The 18,175-nt window shown below is 42.4% G+C and overlaps 1 protein-coding gene across 1 annotated transcript in view; it reads left to right on the forward strand.

Moving 5' to 3' along the window:
• LOC128653617 (protein argonaute-1) overlaps positions 1-18,175 on the forward strand; it is a 275,726-nt gene that overhangs the window by 47,559 nt on the left and 209,992 nt on the right. The window contains exons 2-5 of the mRNA XM_053707008.1: positions 8,011-8,194; positions 17,340-17,460; positions 17,610-17,791; positions 17,909-18,045. Of these exons, the coding sequence (XP_053562983.1) occupies positions 8,011-8,194; positions 17,340-17,460; positions 17,610-17,791; positions 17,909-18,045 (624 nt within the window). The remainder of the gene's footprint in view (positions 1-8,010; positions 8,195-17,339; positions 17,461-17,609; positions 17,792-17,908; positions 18,046-18,175) is intronic.

Raw genomic sequence — 18,175 nt, forward strand, 5'->3', positions numbered from 1 at the left:
CTGTAAATTGGGAAAATTGGTTATAGAGTCCATAGCTCTCTCCTTAACTCTCTACTTATTTCATTAATTGTGTGTGTGGTGGGGGCACTTTCTAAATGTTAGGAACAGGTTCTTAAGAACTGAGGAGCTTGGACATATTGAGAATGTTGTTGGGTATTCTTTGTGTGTTTGTGTATTTAAAGGGACAGTCAAGTCCAAAAAAACCTTTCATGATTCAAATAGGGCGTGCAATTTTAAACAACTTTCCAATTTACTTTTATCACCAGTTATGCTTTGTTCTAATTACAGACTTAAACATGTATTATTATAACTGTGTTGCTTATGCAAAACTGGGGAATGGGTAATTAAGGGATTATCTATCTTTTAAAACAACAAAAATTCTGGTGTTGACTTACCCTTTAAATTAAGCTGGTTTAAGCTGTAAGGTATTGCTAGGTAACAGTGCAATTCTAACTCTAGCTCAGTCTGCCAAGAATGTTCCCACCATTTCAGTGCTACAGCTGGGTTCTCAATATCTCTCTTTCTTTTACAAGATATGACGAGTCCACGGATTTCATCCTTACTTGTGGGATATCGCCTCCTGGTCAGCAGGAAGTGGCAAAGAGCTCCACAGCAGAGCTGCATATATAGCTCCTCCCTTCCCTCCCACCAGTCATTCTCTTTGCCTGTGTTAGTGATAGGAAGAGGTAAAGTGAGGTGTTTAGTTTAGATTCTTCAATCAAGATTTTTTTGTTTTTAAATGATGCCAAAGTGTACTATTTTATTACAGAGCAGCTTCAAGCAGTCTTTTTAAACTGTGGGAACTGGTGGATTTTTGTCTCCACTGTGCCTCCCAGGATTGTGCTCCATTGATGTACGAAGTCTTAGAAAATCTTAACTAAGACTTTTTCTGTTTCACAGGACCTCAGGAGGATATGAAAGGGCACCTCTTGACACCGTGAAGGCTCAGCATCAAGGTAAGTGCAGTTCTTATTATTCTGGGGAGCAGAATCAGATGGACTGTATTTTACCTATGCTGGGGATTGGTATGCAAGTACAACAGTGACAGAACCAGACAATCTAGAGATTTATGACCTAGAAGCGCTGGTATACTTATATACAAAAGGTCATAAGGTATCAAGTTCTCTGAGCTAAATTTATTTAAGAGGGAGAAATTGAAGTATTTGTGTTTATGCTTCCTAGACACTCAGGCGTGTGTGCCTTGAAGCGCTAGGGAGTTTTGTGTGGGCTAACGTTATGAGACTGGAGACACAAGGGTTAACAAATAGCTGTACGTTTATGTTATCTGGCTATTCCGGAGTGCATAGGAGTATTTTTATCTCCGGTTAATGGCGGATGTTGCTTATTTTTCAGAGTGTGTTACATTACTCCCACGAAGGGCGGAGCTAGTCTTTGCGTGTTTTCATAGCACAGTCAGTTAGTGATAGTGTGATCGTCAAAAGTTTCTAGCCTGTTCTTCTGGATGTGCATGTGGTATTAGCTTGTTTCGGTCACAGGTGCAGGTAGGAGCCGCAGCAGAGCTGCGGCAAGGGTGACTAGGCTTTTAATTTTGGAATCGGTCTATGCCTTATTATTGGGGATTTGTACCAAGTCATAATACACGGTGTAAGAGGGAAGGTTTATATTAAAGCTTCTCCTTTGCAATATATGTAAACGGATATATATTTGTCATTTAAAGAAAAATAAAAAAATGGTCATATCTGTACTTTGAGTCTTAAAGATACAGCACTCAATATTTTATTTTTACAATAGATTTTTGTGAGTGTCTAATTTTTTCACTTTATTATGATGGATGAGCATAGTGCATGCCTCGTGTTTACATGCCATTGTGGAACCCCCTGTTACACTTTGTCCCTCATGTATAACTAGGGCATTACAGTGTAAGGAACACATTTTCTTATCTGATGATAATAATGATTGTACTCAGGAGGATGAGGTTCAGAATAAAGCTCAATCCCAAGCGTCTCAGCCCATAATGCCCACACAAGCGATGCCATGTTCTTCATCAGTGCCTGCATCATTCACTCTGCAGGATATGGCATGTCCTCAACCCTTACAGAGGTGTTATCTAAGTTGCCAGTACTACAGGGTAAACATAGTAGAGTAGAGACCCAGGTAGTTCAGGTGACTTCTGATTCCCTGATGGCGATCTCCGATCTTCCCTCCCAGGTCTCTGAAGGGGGGGGGGGGGTAGGGAGGTTTTATCAGAAGGAGAACTGTCTGACTCTGGTAGTGCATTACCCAAGGCAGATTCGGACGTGATGTCCTTCAGGTTTAAGCTTGAACACCTTTGCCTGTTGTTGCGGGAGGTTTTGCTAACCCTGGGCGACTGTGACTCTATTGTAGTCCCTCCAGAGAAATTGTGTAAGATGGACAGATATATAGAGGTTCCTACTTACGTGGATGTTTTTTTCCGATTTCTAAAAGAATTTCAGAAATTATTAACAAGGAATGGGAAAGGCCAGGTATACCTTTTTCTACTTCCCCTATATTTAAGAAAATGTACCCTTTACCTGACACCGTTAAGGATGTTTGGCAAACGATTCCTAAGGTGGAGGGAGCTATTTCTACTCTAGCTAAGCGTACGACTATTCCTATTGAGGACAGTTGTGCTTTCAAGGACCCTATGGATAAAAAGTTGGAGGGTCTTTTAAAGAAGCTGTTTCTTCATCAAGGGTTTCTATTGTAACCAACGCGCCTGCATTGTACCTGTTACAACTGCTGCTGCCTTTTGGTTTGATGCCCTAGAAGAGTCTCTTAAGTCTGAGACTCTATTGGAGGAAATATTGGATAGAATCAAGGCCCTTAAGCTAGCCAATTCCTTTGTTACGGACGCCGCCTTTCAGATTACCAAGTTGGGGGCTAAGAATGCAGGTTTGGCCATTGTAGCACGCAGAGCCTTATGGTTGAAATCTTGGTCTGCGGATGTATCCTCTAAATCTAAGCTATTAGCTATCCCTTTCAAAGGAAAGACTTTATTTGGGCCTGAATTGAAAGAGATTATCTCTGACATTACGGGAGGTAAGGGTCATCTCCTCCCTCAGGACAAGACGTCTAAACAAAGGAGACAGAGTAATTTTCGTTCCTTTCGAAATTTCAAGGGTGTCCCTTCTTCCTCTTCCATTAAACAGGAAGGGAACTTTGCATAGTCCAAGTCCGTCTGGAGACCCAATCAGGCTTGGAACAAGAATAAACAACCCATGAAGCCTGCTGCTTGAAGGGACGGGCCACGGTCCGGGACCGGACCTAGTAGGGGGCAGACTTTCTCTTTTTGCCCAGGCTAGGTATGATAAGAGATGTTCAGGATCCCTGGACGCTAGAAATCGTGTCCCAGGAGTACCAACTGGAGTTCAAAAATTCCCTTCCGACGGGAAGGTTTCTTCTTTCACGATTGTCTGTAGACCAGATAAAAAAAGAGAGGCGTTCTTACGTTGTGTAGAAGACCTCTCTACTATGGGAGTAATTTGTCCCGTTCCAATACAGGAACAGGGACAGGGGTTTTACTCAAATCTTTTTGTGGTTCCCAAAAAAGAGGGAACGTTCAGATCCATTTTAGATCTCAAAAGTCTAAACAAGTTTCTCAGAGTCCCATCCTTCAAGATGGAGACTATTCGGACAATTCTTCCATTGATCCAGGAGGGTCAATATATGACTACCGTGGACTTAAAGGATGCATATCTTGATATTCCTGTCCACAAAGATCATCACCAGTTTCTAAGGTTTGCCTTCCTGCTCAAACATTTTCAATTTGTGGCTCTTCCTTTCGGACTGGCTACAGCACCCAGGATCTTCACTAAGGTACTAGGGTCTCTACTGGTGGTTCTCAGACCGTGGGGGATTGCAGTGGCGCCTTATCTGGACGATATTCTGATCCAGGCATCATCTTATCTACTGACAAAATAGAAAAGACAGAACCATGTCTGTATGATAAGGACTCACGGGTGGAAGGTGAATATAGAAAAGAGTTCACTAATTCCACAGACAAGGGTTCCTTTCCTGGGAACTCTAATAGATTCTATATCCAGGAAAATTTTCTTGACGGAAGTCAGAAAGTAAAAAATTCTCAATATATGCCGAGCCCTTCAGTCCAATCCTCTGCCATCAGTGGCTCAGTGCATGGAGGTAATTGGATTGATGGTGGCGGCAATGGACATCATTCTGTTTGCTCGTTTTCATCTCAGACAGCTACAACTGAACATGCTCAGGCAGTGGAATGGAGATTATGCAAGTTTGTCTCCTCAGATAGCTCTGGATCAGGAGACAAGAGACTCTCTTCTTTGGTGGTTGTCGCTGGATCATCTGTCCCAAGGGACGGATTTCCTCAGACCCTCATGGGTAATAGTGACAACGGACGCCAGTCTACTAGATTGGGGTGCAGTCTGGAATTCCCTGAAGGCTCAGGGTGTGTGGATTCGGTCAGAGTCTCTACTTCCAATCAATATTCTGGAATTGAGAGCAATATTCAATGCATTTCAGGCTTGGCCTCAGTTGGCTTCGACCAAATTCATCCGGTTTCAGTCAGACAACATCACGACTGTGGCTTACATCAATCATCAGGGAGGAACAAGGAGTTCCTTAGCGATGACAGAAGTATCCAAGATAATTCGGAGGGCGGAGGCTCACTCTTGTTATCAGTCAGCAATCTACATCCCAGGAGTGGACAACTGGGAAGCGGATTTTTTGAGCAGACAGACGTTTAATCCAGGGGAATGGGAGAGGTCTTTGCCACTCTAATTCTCAGATGGGGCAGACCGGAGCTGGATCTCATGGCATCTCGTCAGAATGCCAAGCTCCCGAGATACGGATCCAGGTCCAGGGATCCTCAGGCCGAACTGATAGATGCCTTGGCAGTGCCTTGGTCGTTCAACCTAGCTTATGTGTTTCCGCCGTTTGCTCTCCTTCCCCGGGTGATTGCTCGGAACAAACAGGAGAGGGCTTCTGTGATTCTCATTGCTCCTGCGTGGCTTCGCAGGACTTGGTATGCCGATCTGGTGGACATGTCATCTCTGCCGCCGTGGAAGCTTCCATTGAGGCAGGACCTTCTCATTCAGGGACCCTTCCATCATCCAAATTTAATTTCTCTGCAGCTGACTGCTTGGAGATTGAACGCTTGATCTTATCTAAGCGGGGGTTCTCTGATTCGGTCATTGATACCTTGATCCAGACACGTAAGCCCGTTACTTGGAAGATTTACCATAAGATATGGCGTAAATATCTTTATTGGTGCAAATCCAAGGGCTACTCATGGAGTAGAGTTAAGATTCCCAGGATTTTATCTTTTCTCCAAGAAGGATTGGAGAAGGGGTTGTCAGCAAGTTCCTTAAAGGGACAGATTTCTGCTTTGTCCATTTTGTTGCACAATCGTCTGGCAGATATTCCAGATGTTCAATCTTTTTGTCAGGCTCTGACTAGAATCAGACCTGTATTTAGGTCAATTCCTCCTTGGAGTTTGAATTTAGTTCTTAAAGTTCCGTTTGAACCTATGCATTCCATAGATATTAAGTTATTATCTTGGAAAGTTTTATTTGTGGTTGCTATTTCTTCTGCTCACAGAGTTTCTGAGCTTTTAGCTTTACAATGTGATCTACCTTATCTGATTTTCCATGCTGATAAGGTGGTGTTACGTACCAAACAAGGTTTTCTTCTAAAGGTTGTTTCTAACAAGAATATTAATCAGGAAATTGTGGTTCCTTCATTATGTCCTAACCCTTCTTCTAAGAAGGAGCGTCTGCTACATAACTTGGATGTAGTTCATGCCTTAAAATTTTATTTGCAGGCGACTAAGGATTTTCGTCAAACATCTTCTTTGTTTGTGGTTTTTGCCGGGAAACTTTTTGGCTGAAGAGTATCATCCGTTTGGCATACGAGACTGCTGGACAGCAACCTCCTGAACAAATTACGGCTCATTCTACTAGGGCTGTGGCTTCCTCATGGGCATTTAAAAATGATGCTTCTGTTGAACAGTTTTGCAAGGCTGCTACTTGGTCGTCTCTTCATACTTTTTCCAAATTATCCAAATTTGATACATTTGCTTCTTCTGAAGCTGTTTTTGAGAGAAAAGTTCTTCAAGCAGTGGTGCCTTCAGTTTAGGTCCCTGTCTTGTCCCTCCCTTTCATCCGTGTCCTATAGCTTTGGTATTGTTTCCCACAAGTAAGGATGAAATCCGTGGACTCGTCATATCTTGTTAAAGAAAAGGAAATTTATGCTTACCTAATAAGTTTATTTCTTTTACGATATGACAAGTCCACGGCCCACCCTGATATTTTTAGAAAGACAGGTTTTTATTTTTGTTAAACTTTAGTCACCTCTGCTCCTTGGCTTTTCCTTTCTCTTCCTAACTTCGGTCAAATGACTGGAGGTGGGAGGGAAGGGAGGAGCTATATATGCAGCTCTGCTGTGGAGCTCTTTGCCACTTCCTGCTGACCAGGAGGCGATATCCCACAAGTAAGGATCAAATCTGTGGACTAGTCATATCGTAAAAGAAATAAATTTATCATGTAATCATAAATTTCTTTCTTTCTCTCTTGCTCTCTTCCTCTCTTGCTCTCTTCCTCTCTTGCTTTCTTGCTCTCTTGCTTTCTTGCTCTCTTGCTCTCTCTCTCTCTCTCTCTCTCTCTCTCTCTCTCTCTCTCTCTCTCTCTCTCTCTCTCTCTCTCTCTCTCCTCTCTCTCTCTCTCTCTCTCTCTCTCTCCTCTCTCTCTCTCTCTCTCCTCTCTCTCTCTCCTCTCTCTCTCTCTCTCTCCTCTCTCTCTCTCTCTCCTCTCTCTCTCTCTCTCTCTCTCTCTCTCTCTCTCTCTCTCTCTCCTCTCTCTCTCTCCTCTTTTTCTCTCCTCTTTTTCTCTCCTCTTTTTCTCTCCTCTTTTTCTCTCCTCTTTTTCTCTCCTCTTTTTCTCTCCTCTTTTTCTCCAACTAGATCACACAGTTGTGTGATTTCCCATTTTCTCCTCAGCCAGTTGTGTGTATTCTGCACCAATAAAGCGGCCTCAGTAAATACACAAAGAAATAAATCACACTGGCAACATAAATAATGATAAAAAAGGAAGATCACATCAAAAGGCATCCATGGAGTAGAAGGGCAGCACAGGTCACGTGGACACATAGGACTCCATTTATCAATATGTGAAAGCAGCTTCGGGGATACTTAACCCAATTTTTTTTTTCTTCATGATTCAGATAGTACATGCAATTTTAAGCAACTTTCTAATTTACTCCTATTATCAATTTTACTTTTACTCTTGCTATCTTTATTTTAAAAAGCAGAAATATAAGGTTAGGAGCCAGCCCGTTTTTGGTTCAGCACCTGGGTAGCACTTGCTGATTGGTGGCTAAATGTAGCCAGCAAGCGCTACCCAAGTTCTGAACCAAAAATCCTTTTGTTTTCCTCCAATTTTTATCATATTTTTATTCCCTGTTCATGTGGTATACAAATGATGATGGCTGTCTCTATGGATTGTATTTGTCTGACTGAATTAATTTTTTTAATTCAGATTACATTATAAATGGCCTAAAATTAATTTTGTCAATAGTGACTATCTAAATAGTTGGCTTAGATTCTTATATCAAGTTGCTCTGGAAATGTAATTCTTCTCTGCAGTTTCAAATTAGATGAATAAAAATTGGATTCATGTAATTTATTGTAAGATTTTCTTCAGAATGTCTGCTAGTGATTTTCAGTATCGTATGCTTTCCATAACTGGTATGAATACAGCTTATTGGTGTGTCATTATATAACAAGAGTAATATAATCATGTGATATTTGAAGAGTGGTTATGCATTTTTATTAGCACTTATTTTGTTATAAATTCATTAAAATGTTTTAACTGATATGCCTTTTACTGTGTATTATCTTTTTTGTGCTTGATAAGTTAACACAATAACACACTTAATTGAAACGTGTTTTGCCCATCTAATGCCCAAGATAAATAAGTATAAGCTAATTAGCATCTTCTGATGCTATCTGGAGTCAAGTTGATTAAACATTATGTAACATTCTGTGTTCTTTCTCTCTAGCCCAAAGCGGGTATGTGCCACCCCTGCAGCAAGTGTTCCAGGCTCCACGCCGGCCTGGGATAGGAACAGTGGGAAAGCCAATAAAACTCCTTGCCAATTATTTTGAGGTGGACATTCCCAAGATAGACGTCTATCATTATGAGGTTGACATTAAACCAGACAAATGCCCTCGGCGTGTAAACAGGTAAAGAAATGGAGACCATGGGCAAAGGGTGATTGATTAAATGTGTTCTGTTTAGTAGAGATTTATTGATAAAATAATAGATGTGAGGGATGTAGCAGCAGTGCTATTTGTGTTTATATAGGAATAGCAAATGTTGTTAAAATTACAGTGTTAACCCCTTAATGACCACAGCACTTTTCTATTTTTTGTCCGTTTGGGACCAAGGCTATTTTTACATTTCTGCGGTGTTTGTGTTTAGCTGTAATTTTCCTCTTACTCATTTACTGTACCCACACATATTATATACCGTTTTTCTCGCCATTAAATGGACTTTCTAAAAATACCATTATTTTCATCATATCTTATAATTTACTATAAACAAATTTATAAAATATGAGGAAAAAAATGAAAAAAAACACACTTTTTCTAACTTTGACCCCCAAAATCTGTTACACATCTACAACCACCAAAAAACACCCATGCTAAATAGTTTCTAAATTTTGTCCTGAGTTTAGAAATACCCAATGTTTACATCTTCTTTGCTTTAGGGCCATAAATACAAGTAGCACTTTGCTATTTCCAAACCATTATTTCTCTTGTTAAGTGTGTTCAGTCCACGGGTCATCCATTACTTATGGGATATATTCTCCTTCCCAACAGGAAGTTGCAAGAGGATCACCCAAGCAGAGCTGCTATATAGCTCCTCCCCTCACATGTCATATCCAGTCATTCTCTTGCAACCCTCAACAAAGAAGGAGGTCGCGGGAGGAGTTGGAGTTTTTACTTAATTATTCTTCAATCAAAAGTTTGTTATTTTAAATGGCACCGGAGTGTGCTGTTTTTCTATCTCAGGCAGTATTTGGAAGAAGAAACTGCCTGCGTTTTCTATGATCTTAGCAGGCGTAACTAAGATCCACTGGCTGTTCTCGACATTCTGAGGAGTGGGGTAACTTCAGAACATGGGAATAGCATGCGGGCTCCCCCGCAAATGAGGTATGTGCAGTACAATATTTTTTGGGAATGGAATTGACTAAGAAAATACTGCTGTTACCCGTATGAGGTAAGTACAGCCTTAAATGCAGTAGTAGTGACTGGTATCAGGCTGATAAATGTATGCACAGTAGAGTTATTTTCTAGGGACTAGAATTTGACTGAGAAAATACTGTTAATACTGAAATAATGCTTAAGCCTTATCTGCAGTGGTAGCGACTGGTTGCAGGCTTAGTGATAACTTTGCATGACATTTAAAGAAGTTTATTTTCAAAACGTTTACTGGCATGTTATTCGTTTTGTGAGGTACTTTGGTGATAAATGCTTTTGGGCATGAATTTTTTCTCTTTTTTTCCACATGGCTAACGTATATTTCTGCATAGAAACCGTTATATCAGGTCTCCCTCTGTTGTAAATGAGCGGGAGGGGCCTCTTTTTAGCGCCTTGTTGCGCAGTTAAAATTCTAGCACAGTCTTCCTGCTTCTTCCTCCTTGATCCAGGACGTCTCTAGAGAGCTCAGGGGTCTTCATAATTCGTTTTTGAGGGAGGTAATCAGTCACAGCAGACCTGTGACAGTGTGTTAGACTGTGATAAAAACGTTTAATATTAATTTGATATCCGTTTTTTTGAGTACTGAGGGGTTAATCATCCTGTTGCTAATGGGTGCAATCCTCTGCTAATTAATACATTTAAAAAATTGTTGACTATAACTGAATTAGTTCTTTGTTACTCAACTGTGTTTTTTAAAAAAGCGCTGCAGCGTTTTTTATATTGCTTGCAAACTTATTGAAAGTATTTTCCAAGCTTGCTAGCTTCATTGCTAGTCTGTTTAAACATGTCTTATACAGAGGAATCTGCTTGTTCATTATGTTTAAAAGCCGTTGTGGAGCCCAATAGAAATATGTGTACCAATTGTATTGATGTTACTTTGAAAAATCAATCTGTACCGATTAAAAAATTATCACCAGACAACGAGGGGGCAGTTATGCCGTCTAACTCTGCTCACGTGTCAGTACCTTCGTCTCCCGCTCGGGAGGTGCGTGCGATTGATGCGCCAAGGACATCAAGGCCCTTACAAATCACTTTACATGATATGGCTAATGTTATGAAAGAAGTATTATACAATATGCCCGAGTTAAGAGGCAAGCGCGACAGTTCTGGGTTAAGGACAGAGCGCGCCGATGACATGAGAGCCATGTCTGATACTGCGTCACAATTTGCAGAACATGAGGACGGAGAGCTTCATTCTGTGGGTGACGGTTCTGATTCGGGGAGACCGGATTCAGAAATTTCAAATTTTAAATTTAAGCTTGAGAACCTCCGCGTGTTGCTAGGGGAGGTGTTAGCGGCTCTGAATGATTGTGACACGGTGGCAATCCCAGAGAAATTATGTAAGCTGGATAAATACTACGCAGTGCCGGTGTGTACTGACGTTTTTCCTATACCAAAGAGGCTTACAGAGATTATTAGTAAGGAGTGGGATAGACCCGGTGTGCCTTTTTCCCCTCCTCCGATATTTAGAAAAATGTTCCCTATAGACGCCACCACACGAGACTTATGGCAGACGGTCCCTAAGGTGGAGGGAGCAGTTTCTACTCTAGCCAAGCGTACCACTATCCCGGTGGAGGATAGCTGTGCTTTCTCAGATCCAATGGATAAAAAATTAGAGGGTTATCTTAAGAAAATGTTTGTTCAACAAGGTTTTATATTACAGCCTCTTGCATGCATTGCGCCTGTCACTGCTGCAGCGGCATTCTGGTTTGAGTCTCTGGAAGAGGCGATTCGCACAGCACCATTGGATGAGTCTCTGAGCAAGATTAGAACCCTTAAGCTGGCTAATGCGTTTGTTTCGGATGCCGTAGTGCATTTAACCAAACTTACGGCTAAAAATTCCGGATTCGCCATACAGGCGCGCAGAGCACTTTGGCTTAAATCCTGGTCAGCAGATGTAACTTCTAAGTCTAAATTTCTAAACATTCCTTTCAAAGGGCACACCTTATTCGGGCCCGGCTTGAAGGAAATTATTGCTGACATTACTGGAGGTAAGGGCCACACCCTTCCTCAGGACAGGGCCAAATCGAAGGCCAAACAGTCTAATTTACGTGCCTTTCGTAATTTCAAGGCAGGAGCAGCATCAACTTCCTCCGCTCCAAAACAGGAAGGAACTACTGCTCGTTACAGACAGGGTTGGAAAGGCAACCAGTCATGGAACAAGGGCAAGCAGGCCAGAAAGCCTACTTCCGCCCCTAAGACAGCATGAAGTCAGGGCCCCCTTTCCGGAGACGGATCTAGTGGGGGGCAGACTCTCTCTCTTCGCCCAGGCTTGGGCAAGAGATGTACAGGATCCCTGGACGTTGGAGATTATATCTCAGGGATACCTTCTGGATTTCAAAACTTCTCCTCCACAAGGGAGGTTTCATCTGTCAAGGTTATCAACAAACCTAGTAAAGAAAGAGGCATTTCTACAATGTGTACAAGACCTCTTAGTGATGGGAGTAATCCACCCAGTTCTGCGGACGGAACAGGGGCAAGGGTTTTATTCAAATCTGTTTGTGGTTCCCAAGAAAGAGGGAACCTTCAGACCAATCTTAGATCTAAAAATCTTAAACAAATTCCTAAGGGTTCCATCGTTCAAGATGGAAACCATTCGGACCATCCTACCCATGATCCAAGAGGGTCAATATATGACCACAGTGGATTTAAAGGATGCCTACCTTCACATACCGATTCACAAAGATCATTATCGGTACCTAAGGTTTGCCCTTGTAGACAGGCATTACCAGTTTGTAGCGCTTCCCTTCGGGTTAGCTACGGCCCCGAGAATTTTTACAAAGGTTCTGGGCTCTCTTCTGGCGGTACTAAGACCACAAGGCATAGCGGTGGCTCCGTACCTAGACGACATTCTGATACAAGCGTCAAGTTTTCAGAATGCAAAGTCTCATACAGAGATGGTTCTAGCATTTCTGAGGTCGCATGGGTGGAAAGTGAACGTGGAAAAGAGTTCTCTGTTACACTCACAAGGGTCCCTTTTCTAGGGACTCTTATAGATTCTGTAGAGATGAAGATTTACCTGACGGAGTCCAGGTTATCAAAGCTTCTCAATGCTTGCCGTGTCCTTCACTCCATTCCAAGCCCATCAGTAGCTCAGTGCATGGAAGTAATCGGCTTAATGGTCGCGGCAATGGACATAGTGCCATTTGCGCGCCTACATCTCAGACCGCTGCAACTATGCATGCTAAGTCAATGGAATGGGGATTACTCAGATCTGTCCCCTTTGCTAAATCTGGACCAGGAGACCAGAGATTCTCTTCTCTGGTGGTTGTCACGGGTTCATCTGTCCAAAGGAATGACTTTTCCCAGACCAGATTGGACGATTGTAACAACAGATGCCAGCCTACTAGGCTGGGGAGCAGTCTGGAACTCCCTGAAGGCTCAGGGATCGTGGACTCAGGAGGAGAAACTCCTCCCAATAAACATTCTAGAATTAAGAGCAATATTCAATGCTCTTCTAGCTTGGCCTCAGTTGGCAACACTGAGGTTCATCAGATTTCAGTCGGACAACATCACGACTGTGGCTTACATCAATCATCAAGGGGGAACCAGGAGTTCCCTAGCGATGTTGGAAGTCTCGAAGATAATTCGCTGGGCAGAGTCTCACTCTTGCCACCTGTCAGCGATCTACATCCCAGGCGTGGAGAACTGGGAGGCGGATTTTTTAAGTCGCCAGACTTTTCATCCGGGGGAGTGGGAACTTCACCCGGAGGTATTTGCCCAACTGATTCATCGTTGGGGCAAACCAGATCTGGATCTCATGGCATCTCGCCAGAACGCCAAGCTTCCTTGTTACAGATCCAGGTCCAGGGACCCGGGAGCAGTGCTGGTAGATGCTCTAGCAGCCCCTTGGGTTTTCAACATAGCTTATGTGTTTCCACCTTTTCCGATGCTACCTCGACTGATTGCCAGGATCAAACAGGAGAGAGCATCGGTGATTCTGATAGCGCCTGCGTGGCCACGCAGGACCTGGTATGCAGACCTAGTGGACATGTCGTCCTGTCCACCATGGTCTCTACCCCTGAGGCGGGATCTTCTAATTCAGGGTCCTTTCAACCATCCAAACCTAATTTCTCTGAGGCTGACTGCTTGGAAATTGAACGCTTGATTCTATCAAAGCGTGGGTTTTCGGATTCGGTTATTGATACATTAATACAGGCTCGGATACCTGTTACCAGAAAAATTTACCACAAGATATGGCGTAAATATTTATATTGGTGTGAATCCAAGAGTTACTCATGGAGTAAGGTTAGGATTCCTAGGATATTGTCTTTTCTACAAGAGGGTTTAGAAAAGGGCTTATCCGCTAGTTCACTAAAGGGACAGATTTCTGCTCTGTCTATTCTTTTACACAAGCCTCTGGCAGAGAATCCAGACGTCCAGGCTTTTTGTCAGGCTTTGGCTAGGATTAAGCCTGTGTTTAAAACTGTTGCTTCTCCGTGGAGCTTAAACTTGGTTCTTGAAGTTCTTCAGGGTGTTCCGTTTGAACCCCTTCATTCCATTGATATTAAGCTTTTATCTTGGAAAGTTCTGTTTTTGATAGATATTTCCTCGGCTCGAAGAGTCTCTGAGTTATCTGCCTTACATTGTGATTCTCCTTATCTGATTTTTCATTCAGACAAGGTAGTCCTGCGTACTAAACCTGGGTTTTTACCTAAGGTTGTTTCTAACAAGAATATCAATCAAGAGATTGTTGTTCCATCCTTATGTCCTAATCCTTCTTCAAAGAAGGAACGTCTTTTGCATAATCTAGACGTGGTCCGTGCTCTGAAGTTCTACTTACAGGCAACTAAAGATTTTCGACAAACTTCTTCTCTGTTTGTCGTTTACTCTGGACAGAGGAGAGGTCAAAAGGCTTCGGCTACCTCTCTCTCTTTTTGGCTTCGTAGCATAATACGCTTAACCTATGAGACTGCTGGACAGCAGCCTCCTGAAAGAATTACAGCTCATTCCACTAGAGCTGTGGCTTCCACCTGGGCCTTTAAGAATGAGGCCTCTGTTGAACAGATTTGCAAGGCTGCAACTTGGTCTTCACTTCATACTTTTTCCAAATTTTACAAATTTGACACTTTTGCTTCTTCTGAGGCTGTTTTTGGGAGAAAGGTTCTACAGGCAGTGGTTCCTTCTGTTTAATGTTCCTGCCTTGTCCCTCCCATCATCCGTGTACTTTAAGCTTTGGTATTGGTATCCCATAAGTAATGGATGACCCGTGGACTGAACACACTTAACAAGAGAAAACATAATTTATGCTTACCTGATACATTTATTTCTCTTGTAGTGTGTTCAGTCCACGGCCCTATTTGAGGCAGGTTCTAAATTTTGAATTATAACTCCAGTCACCACTGCACCCTATAGTTTCTCCTTTCTCGTCTTGTTTCGGTCGAATGACTGGATATGACATGTGAGGGGAGGAGCTATATAGCAGCTCTGCTTGGGTGATCCTCTTGCAACTTCCTGTTGGGAAGGAGAAAATATCCCATAAGTAATGGATGACCCGTGGACTGAACACACTACAAGAGAAATAAATTTATCAGGTAAGCATAAATTATGTTTTTTCAAAATTAGCGCTAGTTACATTAGAACACTAATATCTTTCAGGAATCTCTGAATATCCATTGACATGTATATATTTTTTTTTAGTAGACATCCCAAAGTATTGATCTAGGCCCATTTTGGTATATTTCATGCCACCATTTCACCGCCAAATGCGATTAAGTACAAAAAAATGTTCACTTTTTCACAAATTTTTTCACAAACTTTTGGTTTGTCACTGAAATTATTTACAAACAGCTTGTGCAATTATGGCTTAAATTATTTAAATTAATCTCTGGGATCCCCTTTGTTCAGAAATAGCAGACATATATGGCTTTGGCGTTGCTTTTTGGTAATTAGAAGGCTGCTAAATGCCACTGCGCACTACACGTGTATTATGCCCAGCAGTGAAGGGGTTAATTAGGGAGCATGTAGGGAGCTTTTAGGGGCAATTTTAGCTTTAGTATAGTGTAGTAGACAACCACAAGTATTGATCTAGGCCCATTTTGGTATATTTCATGCCACCATTTCACCGCCAAATGCGATCAAATTAAAAAAAAGTTACATTTTTAACAATTTTAGGTTTCTCACTGAAATCATTTACAAACAGCTTGTTCAATTATGGCACAAATGGTTGTAAATGCTTCTCTGGGATCCCCTTTATTCAGAAATAGCAGACATATATGGCTTTGGCGTTGCTTTGTGGTAATCGGAAGGCCGCCAAATGCCGCTGCGCATCACACGTGTATTATGGCTAGCAGTGATGGGGTTAATTATGTAGCTTGTAGGGAGCTTGCAGGGTTAATTTTAGCTTTAGTTTAGAGCTCAGCCTCCCACCTAAAACATCAGACCCCCTGATCCCTCCCAAACAGCTCTCTTCCTTCCCCCACCCCACAATTGTCCCCGCCATCTTAAGTACTGGCAGAAACTCTGCCAGTACTAAAATAAAAGCTATATTTGGGCTTTTTTTTTTTGGGCATATTTACATATGCTGCTGTGTAGGATCCCCCCTTAGCCCCCAACCTCACTGATCCCCCACCAAACAGCTTTCTAACCCACCCCCTCTGCCTTAATGGGCGCCATCTTGGGTACTGGCAGCTGTCTGCCAGTACCCAGTTTAGTAACAAAAGTATGTTTATTGTTTTTTTCATAGCCCTTTTCTGTAGCGTAGCTCCCCCCCCCCCAGACCAACCCCCCACCCCTTCCAGAACCCTTAGATCATCATTTATTTTGTTAAATGTTTTTTTTTTTACTTTTCTTAACTTTTTTTTTCTGCAGTGTAGCGGTTCCCTCCCGCTCCCACCCCGTGCACGCGCCCGACCGCCCACCGCCCCCTGTGCACGCGCGCGCTCCCGTGCGCGCCCCGCCCCCCTCCCCTTCATCCGGCACACCGATGGCCGCCCACCCGCCTCCCAGACTTGCTCCCACCCACCAACGATACCGGCCACCGATGTCCGGTGCAGAGAGGGCCACAGAGTGGCTCTCTCTGCATCGGATGGCCAAGGGGGGTTATTGCAGGATGCCTCGATATCGAGGCATCACTGCAATAACCGGAAAGCAGCTGGAAGCGAGCAGGATCGCTTCCAGCTGCTTTCCAGACCAAGGACGTACGCCACACGTCCTTGGTCATTAACTGTATTTTTTTTGAGGATGTGTGGCGTACGTCCTTGGTCGTTAAGGGGTTAAAGGGATTCTAAACCCAATTTTTTTTTCTTTCATGATTCAGATAGAGCATGCAATTTAAGCAGCTTTCAAATTCACTCCTATTATCAAATTTTCTTTGTTCTTTTGCTATCTTTATTTGAAAAGCCAGGAATGGAAGCTTAGGAGCCGGACCATTTTTGGTTCAGCACCATGGGTAGCGCTTGCTGATTGGGGGTTACATTTAGTCAGCAAGCGCAACCCAGGTAATGAACCAAAAATAGGCCGGCTCTTAGGTTTAGATTTCTTCTTTTCAAATAAAGATAGCAAGAGAACGAAGAAAAAATTATAATAGGAGTAAAATAGAAAGTTGCTTATAAATGCATGCTCTATCTGAATCATTAAAGAAAAAAATTGGGTTTAGTATCCCTTTAAGTGTATATACAGTAGTATCTTCCTACCTACCCACCTTCCTTTCTTTTTTCATTCCATTTCTTCCCCCCTGTCACTTCTCTCTCTTACTTTTTCTGTCCTCCCCTTGTTCCTCCCTTTCTTTCCTTTCTTCCTTTTTCCTTGTTCCCTTCCCCCTTTCTTCCTTTTTTCCTTGTTCCCTTCCCCCTTTCTTCCTTTTTCCTTGTTCCCTTCCCCCTTTCTTCCTTTTTTCCTTGTTCCCTTCCCTTCCTTTTTCCCCTCTTTTTCTTCCATTTTTTCCCTCTTCCTTTCATATCTGTTCACACTTCCGTTCCCTCCCTCCCCTTTCCTTTCTATTTTTTACCCTCCCTCGTCTTATTCCATTTTTTCTCTCCCTTTCATCTCTGTTCCACACTTTCTTTACCTCCCTCCCTTCCCCTTTTCCTTTCTTTTTTGTTTTCCCCTTCCCTCTTTCTCATACCTTTTCTGCAAAAGATGACCTCTAAAATAGCCTTCTCCCTGCCCTTCTTTCTCCTCTCAGGGAGGTTGTGGAATACATGGTGCAACACTTCAAACCACAGATTTTTGGGGACAGAAAGCCTGTATATGATGGGAAAAAGAACATCTATACTGTTACAGCTTTGCCCATTGGCCATGAACGGGTAAGATAATTATTCCTTTTTCACTAATACATTTTGGGGAACATTACTCTCAAGAACTTTATTGACAAAGGCATTGGAGATGTAAAAAAGGTTTGTATCTCTGTGAAATATTCCCAGCTATAACTTTTACTGATTATGTTTCTCCTCAGGTGGATTTTGAGGTGACAATCCCTGGTGAAGGGAAGGACAGGATCTTCAAGGTGTCTATTAAATGGATGGCAGTTGTGAGCTGGAGGATGCTTCATGAAGCTTTGGGGAGTGGACGAATTCAGCTACCGCTAGAATCTGTGCAAGCCCTAGATGTCGCTATGAGACATCTTGCCTCAATGAGGTACGACTACTAAAACGCAAGGCAAGAAGCACCAACAATTATGGACACTTAAAGGGGTGAACTAATTCTAACTATCCAATTAGTGCTACTCTTAGTCTCAAGTGTTTCTCATTATAGGTATACCCCTGTGGGACGCTCCTTCTTTTCTCCACCTGAAGGCTATTATCATCCCCTGGGTGGAGGGCGAGAGGTCTGGTTTGGGTTCCATCAGTCTGTACGTCCAGCAATGTGGAATATGATGCTGAATATTGATGGTAATTTATATTGATTGTTTATGTATTATTATTATTTCTATTTAGTTATTTTTTTCTCTTAACTTTTTCTTTCTCTTTAAAAAGCCTTTTTTGGGGCCCTCATTTTAATTCATTGGAGTTTGAAATGTGT

This window comes from Bombina bombina, chromosome 3 (genome assembly GCF_027579735.1).
Source record: "Bombina bombina isolate aBomBom1 chromosome 3, aBomBom1.pri, whole genome shotgun sequence".
NCBI classification, from domain to species: Eukaryota; Metazoa; Chordata; class Amphibia; order Anura; family Bombinatoridae; genus Bombina; species Bombina bombina.